Raw genomic sequence first — 14,197 nt, 5'->3', positions numbered from 1 at the left:
TACACTGGTGGCTATGGAAGCGGGCTATTAAGATGTTTAAAATATGTTTCTGCAAAATGACCCAGATACCTTTGTGGTATCTGGGTCATTTTCCCTTTGATACAGTGGGTTCCTCAGGTTCCAGATGGATCCAAAGGCCATGGAAAGAATGCATGGTGTTCTGGTGGATTTGAAGTCTTGTACTGAAGGCTGTCTAAAAATAGCCAGAATCTGAGAATGTGGCTGCAAAGGCTGCAGCATATCTTATCAGTAAGGAGAAGGTTATGCTAAAGCTCAGGATGGAAGAGCTAGAGGTGCCAGCTCAGGTAGAAAACCAGGTGAGTGGATGTTCTCCGCGCCTTAGTGTGTGTTTGGCTTTACCTGTGCAGACAGAGCCACCGCTCAACACTCCTGAAAACAGAGAGTACTTGGCTGAGATCATGTTCGAGACATTCAACATACCCGGCCTCTACATCGCAGTGCAGGTGAGACGGGCCTGAGCTTTTGCACAGATCTTTGGCCAGGGCGCAGGATGTTCCAGACCTCCTTGGTTGTCTGTGTTCCTCCGTCAGGCGGTGCTGGCATTGGCGGCGTCCTGGACGTCCCGGCAGGTTGGACAGAGGACCCTGACCGGCATCGTAATCGACAGCGGAGACGGGGTGACCCACGCCATTCCTGTGGTGAGATCCACACACACCTTAAACAGCCAGGAGCTGAGGAGAAGCTGCTCACTGATTGGCTGTCTGTCACAGGCTGAGGGCTACGTGATTGGCAGCTGTATAAAACACATCCCTATAGCGGGGCGGGACATTACCTTCTTCATCCAGCAGCTGCTCAGAGACCGAGAGGTGGGGATTCCTCCGGAACAGTCGCTGGAGACCTCCAAGGCCATCAAGGTGCTCCTCTGCTCCTCATCTGTTGTTCCTTCTCAGTCTCTTCCTTTTTTTAAACTCTGGGGTTTCTCTGTTCAGGAGCGATACTGCTACATCTGTCCCGACATAGTGAAGGAGTTCACAAAGTACGACTCGGATCCTGGGAAGTGGATCAAACAGTACAGAGGAATCAATGCAGTCACTAAGACCCCCTTCCACATCGACGTGGGATATGAACGCTTCCTTGGACCAGAAATCTTCTTCCACCCTGAGGTTCCAGAACACAACCGCTGTTCCACTTTCACCCGTTCAATTTATTTCATCTATATAGTTCCCAACAGAAGTCATCTCAGGGCTTTTTACAGAACTAACAGATCCAGTTTATACACAGAACTATAGAAGCAAAACCAGTCACAACATTCAAATTCAATTTCATACATCCAAGTTATCCAAGATCAATTTAGTCTTCAGATTGGTCAGAAAGTTTCCTCTCTAAGGAAACAAAGCAGGTTGCATCAAGTCTTGACAAGCAGCATTCACAACAAACAACAGACAATGCAGATTGATAAGGTAAGATAGACTTTATTGATCTCACAGAGGAGAAATTCACATGTCAACAGAACAGTACAGTAGAGAGCAGTAGGAGAACTCAGCAGAGAGAGAGAAATAGACCCTGATGTCCTCCAGCAGCCTAAGCCTATAGCAGCATAACTATAGAGGTAGCTCAGGGTAACATGAGCCACTCTGACTAGAAGCTTTGTCACAAAGGAAAGTTTTAAGATTAGTCTTAAAAGTAGACGGGGTGTGTGCCTCACGGACTAAAACTGGGAGTTGGTTCCACAGGAGAGGAGCCTGATAGCTAAAGGATCTGCCTCCCATTCTACTTTTAGAGACTCTAGGAACCACCAGCAGACCTGCAGTCTGAGAGCGAAGTGCTCTGTTAGGAACATACGGGGTAATCAGAGCTCTGATATATGATGGAGCTTGATTATTAAGGGCTTTATACGTTAGAAGGAGAATTTTAAATTCTATTCTTGATTTAACAGGAAGCCAATGAAGGGAAGCTAAAACAGGAGAAATATGATCCCTCTGGTTGATTTTCATCAGAACTCTTGCTGCAGCATTTTGGATCAGCTGAAGGCTTTGAACTGCATTTTGTGGACTTCCTGATAGTAAAGAATTACAATAGTCCAGTCTTGAACCGCTACTCACGGGTGATCATAGAAGACTTTCAGATTTTGAAAGTTTATGACATGCAAAAACAAAACAAAAAACTTTGTCTGACAAGGAAAGGAAGAGAAAACATGAACTGTGGTGATATCAGCTTATGACGGTGCTATTTTCAAAATGTCCTGTAGGGGGAGCACCACTCGAAAATAACTTAGTGCTGCTTTAAAGCTGAGCCTAAAGAGAAGGCTGGAGGCAAGGCAAGTTTATTTATAAAGCACTGTTCAGTAAGAAGACGACTCAAAGTGCTGAACATGAACAAAAAAATATTAGTGGAGAAAAAAAACTTTACAGAGGGGCAACATTGCAGAGTAATAATAGCAGCAGTTTACGATATCAGACAAGCTGAGCTACAAACTAAAACATTAACATTTATAGGCAGCTCTAAACAAATGTGTTTTAATCTGGATTTAAAGGAACTCAGGCTTTCAGCACTTTTACAGTTTGCTGGGAGTTTGTTCCAGATCAGTGGAGCATAGGAACTAAATGCTGCTTCTCCATGTCTGGTTCTGGTTCTGGTTCTGGTTCTGGTTCTGCAGAGCAGGCTGGAGTCAGAAGACCTGAGTGGTCTGGAGGGTTGATGCCCTGATAACAAGTCTGTGATGGATTTAGGTGCTAATTCAGGGATTTATAGACTAACAGAGTCAGGTAGAAAGTGTCGTCTGTAAAGAATATTCATCAAATTTAAATATTTTGTCAATTTTTCCAGTTTGCTAACCCAGACTTCATGCAGCCGATTTCTGATGTTGTTGATGAGGTCATTCAGAGCTGTCCAATCGATGTGAGGAGGCCGCTTTATAAGGTGAGTCTAAGCAGCATCATTGACCCAAACACAGATGGTTTGGAGTTGAGATGACCCACTCTGTGGTATATTTGTATGACCAGACGGAAGGGAAGTGTATGTGGGTAGTAGAGATGCAAATGTCTCAGTGTCTAACAATTCAGTTTGTTTCCGGTTTTTAGGGTAACGTGTTGTGCCATAATACACTGTTTTAAAGTTATTTAATGTTTCATAAATAACTCTCTGTCTGTTAGATGTTGTGTGTGAATATGAGCTCAATCAGCTGATATCAGGACAATGGTTGAAAGGGATGATACGAGCACTGACGTTCTAACTGCAAACTCTGCACACATATAGAATAAATGAGTGACAACTTCTCTTCAAGTTCAAGAATTTATAAACAAATGAAATGAACATCCAGAGAACATCACTATAGAATGCTGTTTATCTGAATTAACACTATATTACAATCAACAAATCCCATTTACTAGGCTAGTGAAACTTAACTAAAACTAATAAGCCAAAATAAAGATAAAAAGAAGCTAAGTAACTATGTACACACAAAAGAAACAAAAGACAAAACAAAGTGGTTGATCATCATCAGAATAATTCTGTGAATCCTGATTCACTTCAGATTTAAGTTAAAGAACCAAAGTTCATCTTAAAGAAGGTGGAATGGAGCTAAATTAGCTCAACTAATTCAGAACAACATTTGGCATGTGTTTCAACCCATTCACAATTCTAATCCTGTGTTAAACAAAGCATTATTTGATGAAATTAAATTTTAAAGAATGATTTGTTCAGTAAAATATGGAACCTTAGGACGCTTAATTTTATTAATGCTATTATTCCTTTTGGAAGCTAGGAGCGCTGTAGTGATCAGTCGCTAAATGGGTTAATCCTTAAATTATACAAAACACTATTAAATAGACATATACATTTTCCATATTACAGTTTTTTTACAATTGTTATGACAGATTTTTCAATACTTTTAACAATTTTCCAAAACTCCTAACACAGTTAGCACTACATCCACATGTGTAAGCTATACGATTAACACATTTCTTCTTGCTTTAACACATAATGCATACAATTAACGCAAATTAAAAATGCTTAAACTCCTTTTACACACTAGCTCAAACAAGACCAAAACAATAGAATTTTACAGCCAAATTTACCAATGCTTTAACACTGTATGTCAGAACAGATAACACCACGTTCTAAACCTAACCTTACAGGCTAAAGTCAAGGTGAACAACTCTTCATATTGAATTGAAACACAAATATATTCCCTGTATTTTATTCCATTGCTAATGAGAAACACAGATAATTCCCATCTAGGAAGCACACTCAAGTGTTGAGGTTCTTTCAATCACATGATCATATGCTATAAAAGAGGAATCTTAGGGCTGGTCTTGGCTGGAAAAGGAACAATTTGGAGCAACACAATGTGAGAAAGAAAGAAAGAAAGAAAGAAAGAAAGAAAGAAAGAAAGAAAGAAAGAAAGAAAGAAAGAAAGAAAGAAATGCCTGCACGAGGGCGAGGAAGACGAGTACCAGGACAAGGGAGAGGAGTGGGGCAAGGTAGAGGGTTAGGAGTAAGAATGCGTGGTGGTGCTCAAAGAAGGACGAGAGCTAAGATAAGATAAGATAGTCTTTATTGATCTCACATTGGAGAAATTCACTTGTCATATCAGCTCAGTAGTCAGTCATGAGTAGGAAAGGGTGCATCAATTATGTACAGTGGATCAAAAAGAAAATGAGAAAAACATAAGAATATAAAAAAAATTAAAAAAAAAAAGAATAATAAAAAAGAATACAAAAGAAGTCGGAGTAGGCAGATGATGTCATGTGTACCTCCCGGTTATATACACATATATATATATATATATGTACACACATATATATATATATATATATATATATATATATATATATATATATATGTACACACATATATATATATATATATATATATATATATATATATATATATATATATGTACACACATTATATATATATATATATATATATGTACACACATTATATATATATATATATATATATATATATATATATATATATATATATATATATATATATATGTATGTATACACACACACACACATATATATATATGTAACTGGCCACTATCATTGACCATGTCATAAACCACGGGCTATCACACAGAGGCTGGTGAACGAGTACAGCCAAATATCAGCCAAGACACAGTAACATCTATTGTCCGTATTTTCAGAGAAACCAACAGTTAGGATATTGCTTCTCCTACAGCAAAGTGTAAATACTGTAAAATTACCATTTACAGTATTGAGTGACTTTATGCCTCCAGTCTCTGATATGTAACTGTATTTTGTCTCTCTAAGCATTCAACGTCTACCTCCCTCAGGGGGCAGAGGAAAGCTCCTGAATGAATATATATATATATGTATATATATATATATATATATATATATATATATATAGGGGGGCAGTTCAATTCCTTTGATTACAACTCAGTGTGATTTTTCCTCATTGCTTGATTGCACAACAACACATAAGGGAGTAAAAGTCACCTCTTGAGCTGCAGCTTCTTCTATTTCGGTTCTGCTGGAGGTTCTCCTCCCTGTTAAAGGGGAGTTTTCCTCTCCACTGTGGCTTCATGCATGCTCAGTATGAGGGATTGCTGCAAAGATGAGCGTTCACACTGAGCCTGGTTGTGGTTCTGCTGGAGGTTCTCCTCCCCGTTAATGGGGAGTTTTCCTCTCCACTGTCGCTTCATGCATGCTCAGTATGAGGGATTGCTGCAAAGCCATCAACAATGCAGACGACTGTCCACTGTGGCTCTACGCTCTTTCAGGAGGAGTGAATGCTGCTTGGAGAGACTTGATGCAACCTGCTGGCTTTCCTTAGAGAGGAAACTTTCTGACCAACCTGGAGGATCTGATGGAAGCTGACTTTAGAAAGAGCCTTGAGATGATGTGATGTGAATTGGAGCTTTAGAAATAAAATTGAACTGAATTGAATTATTAAAATTCATAAATGTGAACCGCCACAGCAAAAGTAGGAACAAGTCAGCAGATCAATGAGAAAACTGAGAAAAACCTTCAATTTCTAAAAAACAGTGGCCTACGCAACTTTGACTTTTATTGCAAAATATGCTAGTTGAAGTTGTGAAGAACCCCTTAATGTTTTAAATGGCCGTTATGGAGGTTTTAAAATGGTAAACTTTGCGTTTAAACATATTTTCAGCTTCTAATCCCCTCTGAGGGGTACCTGCATGTTGGCGTGGGGAAACCTCGGCTCATTTGTGTGGCTCAGCGTGTCGGCCAATAAGCTGCGCGCTAGAAGGGAGCAGATGGAAACTTATGCAGCTACTTAACCTGTTTGAGTTTCTGTGGCTGGAGGAAAAGGACCGAGCTGAATGGGTCAGGAGTAAATATTGATCAGGACCGACCCGGTTCTGCCTCAGATTCTGCCTCAGGAGGAGATCAAGCGGAATAAGTAGCACCTGCAGACTTAGAGAGCGTTTTTATGTTCCAGCTGACGGTAATGGGAGAAGAGGAAGATGAAGAAAGATTATTGAAAGCTTAAACTTTTGATGTGGGCTCGTGGCAGAGCGACGAGAAACTCATGACCTCAGACGCTGTGGGGAGAACATTTGCAGGAGACAGAGACAAGGAAATGGAGAAGAACATCGCAGATGTTGGTGGAACATGAAGGCGTGAAGTGGTGAGTTGAGAATATTTAAAAATCTGTTCTGGTGCATCATATTAAAAGCCGTGTAGCTCTCCATTCTTAATATCAGTGACAGAATATTTTATGCGTTTTAATCTAACCCAAACATATATGATATATTTGTCCTGTTTCAAACGTTATGGCCATGTAACGATTGCGCACTGCCAGCCTGATGGGCCGAGCCGCCTGCAGTAATCAGATCTAACTGGGCCGGCGTCGCAGCAGAACCAACCGGGGTAGCTGCATTAAAATCCATTTCAGTGCTCTGGACCGTTTTTAAACCTGAGTTTGAGATTAAACTAGGAAAAACGCTTCATGTTTTGTTAGATATTTATTTCTATAAATGCACCCGTATGCAGAAAAAAACAATGTTTGTCATAGCAGTATAAACCATAAGCAGAGAGAAATATTTCCTTTACTTCCTCTGTCCAGAGTTTGCAGAGCCACGCTGACTGACATCATCAGGTGAGAACGAACAGGAGTCCATTTAATCAGCGTTGATCACCTGTGAGCCAGAGAATGCATAATGCCTCCTGCTGAGTGAGCAATAAATAGCAGCAATAACAACGTAGCAGTGATGGAGCAAAGACCGGGCCCCCCGGGGCCGAGGCTGAACCTTTAGAGTTATGCTGCGTTCAGACCAAACGCCTTTTGAGCGTCAAAAAGCCGTCCAGCACCTCATCTGGGACGCTTGTGCTACTAAAACTTCAGGCTCTGGCAGAGTGACTCTGCCGGCCTCTTTGTGAAGTTGTGGCGTGGCTTTATTTCCTGAATAAATCTAGAGAACCTCTGCGCCGTGTCTGGATCCACCAGATAACTCAGAGGAGTTTCACCACCTGCTGCAGGAGCTGCACCTAGACGAGGGACGCTTTCAGCTACTAGTCTGACAACCTGCTGACCGCCAGCGGAGCCGCATCCCCCGCCAGGACGCCTGCAGGCGCCCAATTCAGCCGCCCAGCGTCGGTCCACGTGTCTCAGGTTAGTGGCTTCACTCAGGAGGCTCCATTTATCAGTTTAAATGTTAACATTTATCAGTTTAAACGTTAACATTTATCAGTTTAAATGTTAACATTTATCAGTTTAAACGTTAACATTTATCAGTTTAAACGTTAACATTTATCAGTTTAAACGTTAACATTTATCAGTTTAAACATTAACATTTATCAGTTTAAACGTTAACATTTATCAGTTTAAACGTTAACATTTATCAGTTTAAACGTTAACATTTATCAGTTTAAATGTTAACATTTATCAGTTTAAACATTAACATTTATCAGTTTAAAAGTTAACATTTATCAGTTTAAACGTTAACATTTATCAGTTTAAATGTTAACATTTATCAGTTTAAACGTTAACATTTATCAGTTTAAATGTTAACATTTATCAGTTTAAACGTTAACATTTATCAGTTTAAACTGTTAACAATTTATCAGTTTAAACGTTAACATTTATCAGTTTAAACGTTAACATTTATCAGTTTAAACGTTAACATTTATCAGTTAAACGTTAACATTTATCAGTTTAAATGTTAACATTTATCAGTTTAAACGTTAACATTTATCAGTTTAAACTGTTAACATTTATCAGTTTTAAACGTTAACATTTATCAGTTTAAACGTTAACATTTATCAGTTTAAAACGTTAACATTTATCAGTTTAAATGTTAACATTTATCAGTTTAAACGTTAACATTTATCAGTTTAACTGTTAACATTTATCAGTTTAAATGTTAACATTATCAGTTTAAACGTTAACATTTATCAGTTTAAACGTTAACATTTATCAGTTTAAACGTTAACATTTATCAGTTTAAACGTTAACGTTTATCAGTTTAAACGTTAACGTTTATCAGTTTAAATGTTAACGTTTATCAGTTTAAATGTTAACATTTATCAGTTTAAACGTTAACATTTATCAGTTTAAACGTTAACATTTATCAGTTTAAATGTTAACATTTATCAGTTTAAACGTTAACATTTATCAGTTTAAACGTTAACATTTATCAGTTTAAACGTTAACATTTATCAGTTTAAACGTTAACATTTATCAGTTTAAACGTTAACATTTATCAGTTTAAATGTTAACATTTATCAGTTTAAACGTTAACATTTATCAGTTTAAACATTAACATTTATCAGTTTAAACGTTAACATTTATCAGTTTAAATGTTAACATTTATCAGTTTAAACGTTAACATTTATCAGTTTAAATGTTAACATTTATCAGTTTAAACGTTAACATTTATCAGTTTAAACTTTAACATTTATCAGTTTAAATGTTAACGTTTATCAGTTTAAACGTTAACATTTATCAGTTTAAACGTTAACATTTATCAGTTTAAACGTTAACATTTATCAGTTTAAATGTTAACATTTATCAGTTTAAACATTAACATTTATCAGTTTAAATGTTAACATTTATCAGTTTAAACGTTAACATTTATCAGTTTAAACGTTAACATTTATCAGTTTAAACGTTAACATTTATCAGTTTAAATGTTAACATTTATCAGTTTAAACGTTAACATTTATCAGTTTAAACGTTAACATTTATCAGTTTAAACGTTAACATTTATCAGTTTAAATGTTAACATTTATCAGTTTAAACGTTAACATTTATCAGTTTAAACGTTAACATTTATCAGTTTAAACGTTAACATTTATCAGTTTAAATGTTAACATTTATCAGTTTAAACGTTAACATTTATCAGTTTAAACGTTAACATTTATCAGTTTAAACGTTAACATTTATCAGTTTAAATGTTAACATTTATCAGTTTAAACGTTAACATTTATCAGTTTAAACGTTAACATTTATCAGTTTAAACGTTAACATTTATCAGTGATAAGAAGTAAAAATATTACGGTACGTCACATAACGGAGCCTCTGTGATTGTAACGTAAACCCGATGCCCATGATGCTTAAAAGCCGTTTGGTCTGAACGCAGAATTAGATTTATATTTTGGGACGCTGTTGATCTTATACAACAAATAAGGATAGTTTTCCAGTTCTTTTATTGTTGAGTAAATTGTGAATCTGCTGTGTCTAGAATACAGCAGAACTTCCTTCTGCAAACCCAGAGCTGATCCAGACCGGTCGCTTATTTTTAATGCTACGCTGACCGTGCATTCATTTATGGTTTTATTTAGCCTTGTAATGTTTTTATTGTTTTAAATTTGAATTATTGTTGTAATGTGTCATTTTGTCTGCAGCACTTTAACCAACAGCAGTTGTTTTAGAAAGTGCTGTGAATAAATTTAATTTGATTAGAAAATGATTATCTTTCACATCTGGGAAAGTCAGCAGGAACAGGACCGATCACAGTTTTCAGTAATTTAGTGCTTCAAACCCTGTTTACTATGTAGACAACATACCTAAAAAACTAATCTATGGATTAGTTATATCACTCACAATGGCATGTGGTGTTTTGGGACATCTGTGGACTAGTTGTGTAAAGTCCCACTGCATTGAATGCACCACTGACAAAGCACCGCTGTTTCAGCATGGACACTGGTTTCCTACTTTAGCCGTTTTTCAGAGCGGTTATGTGTTAAAACTGATCAAGTGACACAGCTACTCCTGTTGATTTTATCTAGAACCTGTTTCAACATGCAGGATGCGGTGGGGGGGGGGGTCGCTGTGTCAGCGGTAAAAACGGCCAAAGCAGACCCAGAAATGATGCTGCTCTCTGGACGGGGCTGAAAATTGTGAACAGGTCCATTTAGGTTGTTTGCTGTTTCTCTTGTGACGTTCATTTGTGCCGGAGATCTTAGACTTAGACAACTTTATTTATTACCTGCATGCACAGAGTGCGTACAGAACGAAATTTAATTTGCATACAGCTTGGAAAATCACGGTAAAATGCAGAAAATCTCAATAAATAAATTTCAGTGTCCATTTTGTGTCTTCAGCAGTTCAGAGTCCAACTTTCTGCAGTTCAACAGTCTGATGGGAGCAGGGAAAAAACTCCTGCAGAACCCAGTGGACCTGCAGAACCTGGTGGATCTGCAGAACCCGGTGGACCTGCACCAGAACCTGGTGGACCTGCAGAACCCGGTGGACCTGCAGAACCTGGTGGACCTGCAGAACCCGGTGGACCTGCAGAACCTGGTGGATCTGCAGAACCCGGTGGATCTGCAGAACCCGGTGGACCTGCAGAACCCGGTGGACCTGCAGAACCTGGTGGATCTGCAGAACCTGGTGGACCTGCACCACAACCTGGTGGACCTGCAGAACCCGGTGGACCTGCAGAACCTGGTGGATCTGCAGAACCTGGTGGACCTGCACCACAACCTGGTGGATCTGCAGAACCTGGTGGACCTGCAGAACCTGGTGGACCTGCAGCGGATGCTGTGGAACGTCTTCCCAGAGGGCAGCAGGGAGAACAGTCCATGGTGGGGGGGTGAGGGGTCCCTGATGATGTTACAGGCTGTGTTGAAATGTCCTTAATGGAGGAAGAGGAGCCCCGATGATCCCAAAGGGAGTTACTTTATGAAATATTTACAGACAAAATGCCGGGAACGGCCCAGATCTCCATCCCTGCAACGTAGCAACATCTTTACTTGAGCGTTGGAGCAGAGTTGCAACATGCAAAGATGTTTTTTTTTAACTTAATTTTACTTGTGTTACAGTAAATTAGGTGTAATTTGTGGACAGCTTAAAGATGTTTGTTCAATGCACAGAACGTAATATTGTAATGCAGGTCTGTAAATGATCTATACATAGACAAATAGTGCCGCTGGTTCCCATCAGCAATGAGCTGACAGGCAGGGCTGGTGGGGGGTGCAGCAGAAAGCCATGCTAAGTGATGCAAATGAACAGCTTTTGTTAAAGAAACTCTGAGGCCTGTTTTCTCACTAATCTTGACTGCCAACTTTCAAATGGTCATGTCTTTTTAAACTTTTATTTCCATTAAAGAGTGAATCTGTAAATAAGTCAAACCAGTCCTGGTTTTGCTGTGGCCGCTCACAGATCTTTTCATAAAGGTCATTTTGTTTTTCTTCAGTTATCTGGCCAAAAGCTTCTTATTCCTACAGCCTGGGTCACTAATGTGTGTAAAATATGCCTCCAGCATCGCGGTTTCAAAGAGGAAACTCTGGGGCTGGCTCTCAGGCTCAGAGAAGCCTGGATGTGTCCAGCTCCATCCAGAACTAAACCCGGTGTTACATGCTGTCAGGTTGAAGTGGTCCTAGTCTTCCAGCTCCATCCTGGTGACCTGGATGAACCTGAGAAGCTTCTCTCCTCCCAGCAGCATCACCTCAGGGTGGACTCTTCTGTCTGCTGGAGCCGGCCCTAACAGCAGAACCTCCTTCACCTTAAACCGGCAGGACTGACATGAAACTGTTCTGTCTGTTTGTCAGAACGTCGTGCTCTCTGGAGGCTCCACCATGTTCAGAGACTTTGGGCGGCGGCTGCAGAGAGACCTGAAGAGGGTGGTGGACGCCCGGCTGAAGCTGAGCGAAGAGCTGAGTGCAGGAAGGATAAAGGTCAGGATCACACGACCTGTTCAGTTTGTCCCTCAGCAGTCAGAAAGTTCTTTCCTCTGAAACCTGAAAAGATGTGCGGCTGTTTAAAAACTGCTCTGCTGCCACCTAGAGGACAAACCTTCTCACAATTAGCTAGAACTTATGCACTTTATTTAAACTGCACAGTTACAGCAAAGTAAGCAAAGTGCTTCAGACGTAAAAATAAGCAATAAATAGTCAAAGTGAGAGCCTTAAAAACACAATGTCACAGGATAAAATAAAGCAATAAAAGCAGAAACAAAGATACATTTCCTTTATTGTTGCACAGTGAGGAAATTCAGGTGTGACACTAGCAAAGACACACAGGTAGAGTTTTCTCTGTTTCTCTGTTGCCTTTTCCTGACCCACCGTGTCGAGTGGCCACCTCTAGATCCAAACAGCATGAAACCAGGCCGACTGGCATTGGGAGATGACTTGTATGAAATCAGCGTTTGCAGATCGTATCTGTTCAGTGCATCAGGTCCGGATTGGATGCTTTGAACAGATGCATCCAGGAATCTGCATGTTTGCTGCAACCTGAACATGTGTGTGTTTCTGCAGCCAAAGCCTATGGAGGTTCAGGTTGTGACCCATCACATGCAGCGTTATGCTGTCTGGTTTGGAGGCTCCATGCTGGCGTCCACGGTGAGGACACGCAGAGGAACTTTAAGTTTTAACTTTTCCCTAAAACTATCCCCAAACTCTGAATTTGAATGGGTTTCCACTGCTTTCTTCATGCTTTCCTATCGGTGCTGTTTCTGCAGCCCGAGTTCTTCCAGGTCTGTCACTCCAAGAAGGACTACGATGAGATCGGGCCGAGCATCTGTCGACACAACCCCGTCTTCGGCATCATGTCCTGATGGGCCGCCAGCACTCTGCTCATCAGCAGCCACCTAGCTGTTAGCTCCCTGTTTCCTGCTCAGGTTTAACCAGGCTGTTAGCATGCTAACGCTCTCATACAGAAGTCTGCAGAAAGGAAAGCACAATGTTAGCCAAAATGGATATTTGAGAACTTTGCTGCTCAGAGATGTAGTTTTATTTAACATAGAGATACCTGCTGGCAGCTGTTAGCCATGCTGCAGCTCCTGCTTTGGTTTCCTCACGCTCTTTGCTTTATTAGTCCAGTCCATCATGTCCACTCAAGTGTGTAAATGTGGTCACAGCTGCTGTCTGCTGAGGTTTCAGGCATCTCAGCATCTAACAGCATCTAACAGTTTACTGTTAAATGCTGCAGGTTGATCACAAGTGGTACCCTTTTCCCTCTTTCTGCTGATTCTCTGTCATTGGTCACCTTTCAGGCTGTCTACAGACCTCCAGGCGTTTTATAAACTTCCAGGCTTAGCCCAACCCACTCTGCTCGGCAGTAATGTTGTTTCACAGAGTAATTTGTTGTCATGATCTGACTCAGGGTAGCCGCTTCTGAGCTTTCTGAAACGGAAACGCCAGGGTCTGCAGGAGTTTACCCCAGAAGTTACTCTGGATGTGCACTAACCCGGCTTTCTGAACCGGGCCGGTCTCATCAGACCTCCAGTCTGCTGACTGAGCTGAAGTCCACAGACCTCCTCCACATGTCCCTTCCTCTCTGATCATACTGCTGGCTGCCATGATCCTCCCTAAAAGAGATGCGGACCCTCAGTGTTTCACTCACATAATGAGGACCATCAGCTCTGTGTGTGAGAGACAGGTAAATTGTTTTCTATTTAACTTCTGGCTTAACTGGAACACCTCCATCTACGTCACACCAGGGTTCTGCTATGTGTGTGCCACCAGGTGGCGCTGTCAGCCAGGTCACAAGGGGTGATGGCTCCCCTCTTCCTCATCAGTGTGTAGATATTTTCTCACTGACAGGCTGTGATGTTTCTGCATGCAGAAGAACCAGAACCATCACCACCAGAGAAGTTTGGAGCGCAAATTAAAGGGACAGTACATGTTTGAGCAACTGCAGTTATTGTTTTTTATTTATATTTATTAGTTTATTCATCAGAAACAAGATTGTGTGTGCTGTGTTTCTGCTTCACCTTCCCAGACTCATTATATTTGTAAAGAAATTAAAGACGACCTATAAGATAAATGTGTTCAATAAAACTCCAACACACTCA

General features: G+C 40.2%; 1 protein-coding gene across 18 annotated transcripts in view; it reads left to right on the top strand.

Annotated features, from left to right (window-relative positions):
- Positions 1-14,197, top strand: part of actr3b (actin related protein 3B) — a 22,834-nt gene extending 8,637 nt beyond the window's left edge. For 4 of the 18 annotated variants that reach the window (XM_036124777.1, XM_036124768.1, XM_036124769.1 and 1 more), the window contains 8 exons: positions 369-464; positions 552-659; positions 732-875; positions 951-1,124; positions 2,788-2,880; positions 11,955-12,080; positions 12,660-12,743; positions 12,863-14,197. In XM_036124777.1, coding sequence (XP_035980670.1) covers positions 369-464; positions 552-659; positions 732-875; positions 951-1,124; positions 2,788-2,880; positions 11,955-12,080; positions 12,660-12,743; positions 12,863-12,958 — 921 coding nt within the window. In that variant the 3' untranslated portion in view covers positions 12,959-14,197. The other 14 variants (XR_004927307.1, XR_004927306.1, XR_004927304.1 and 11 more) reach the window with 14 other exon arrangements.

This window comes from Fundulus heteroclitus, chromosome 21 (assembly GCF_011125445.2).
Source record: "Fundulus heteroclitus isolate FHET01 chromosome 21, MU-UCD_Fhet_4.1, whole genome shotgun sequence".
Classification (NCBI taxonomy): Eukaryota; Metazoa; Chordata; class Actinopteri; order Cyprinodontiformes; family Fundulidae; genus Fundulus; species Fundulus heteroclitus.
Note: the sequence above shows the minus strand (reverse complement) of the source record. Positions and strands in the feature narration are given on the sequence as shown.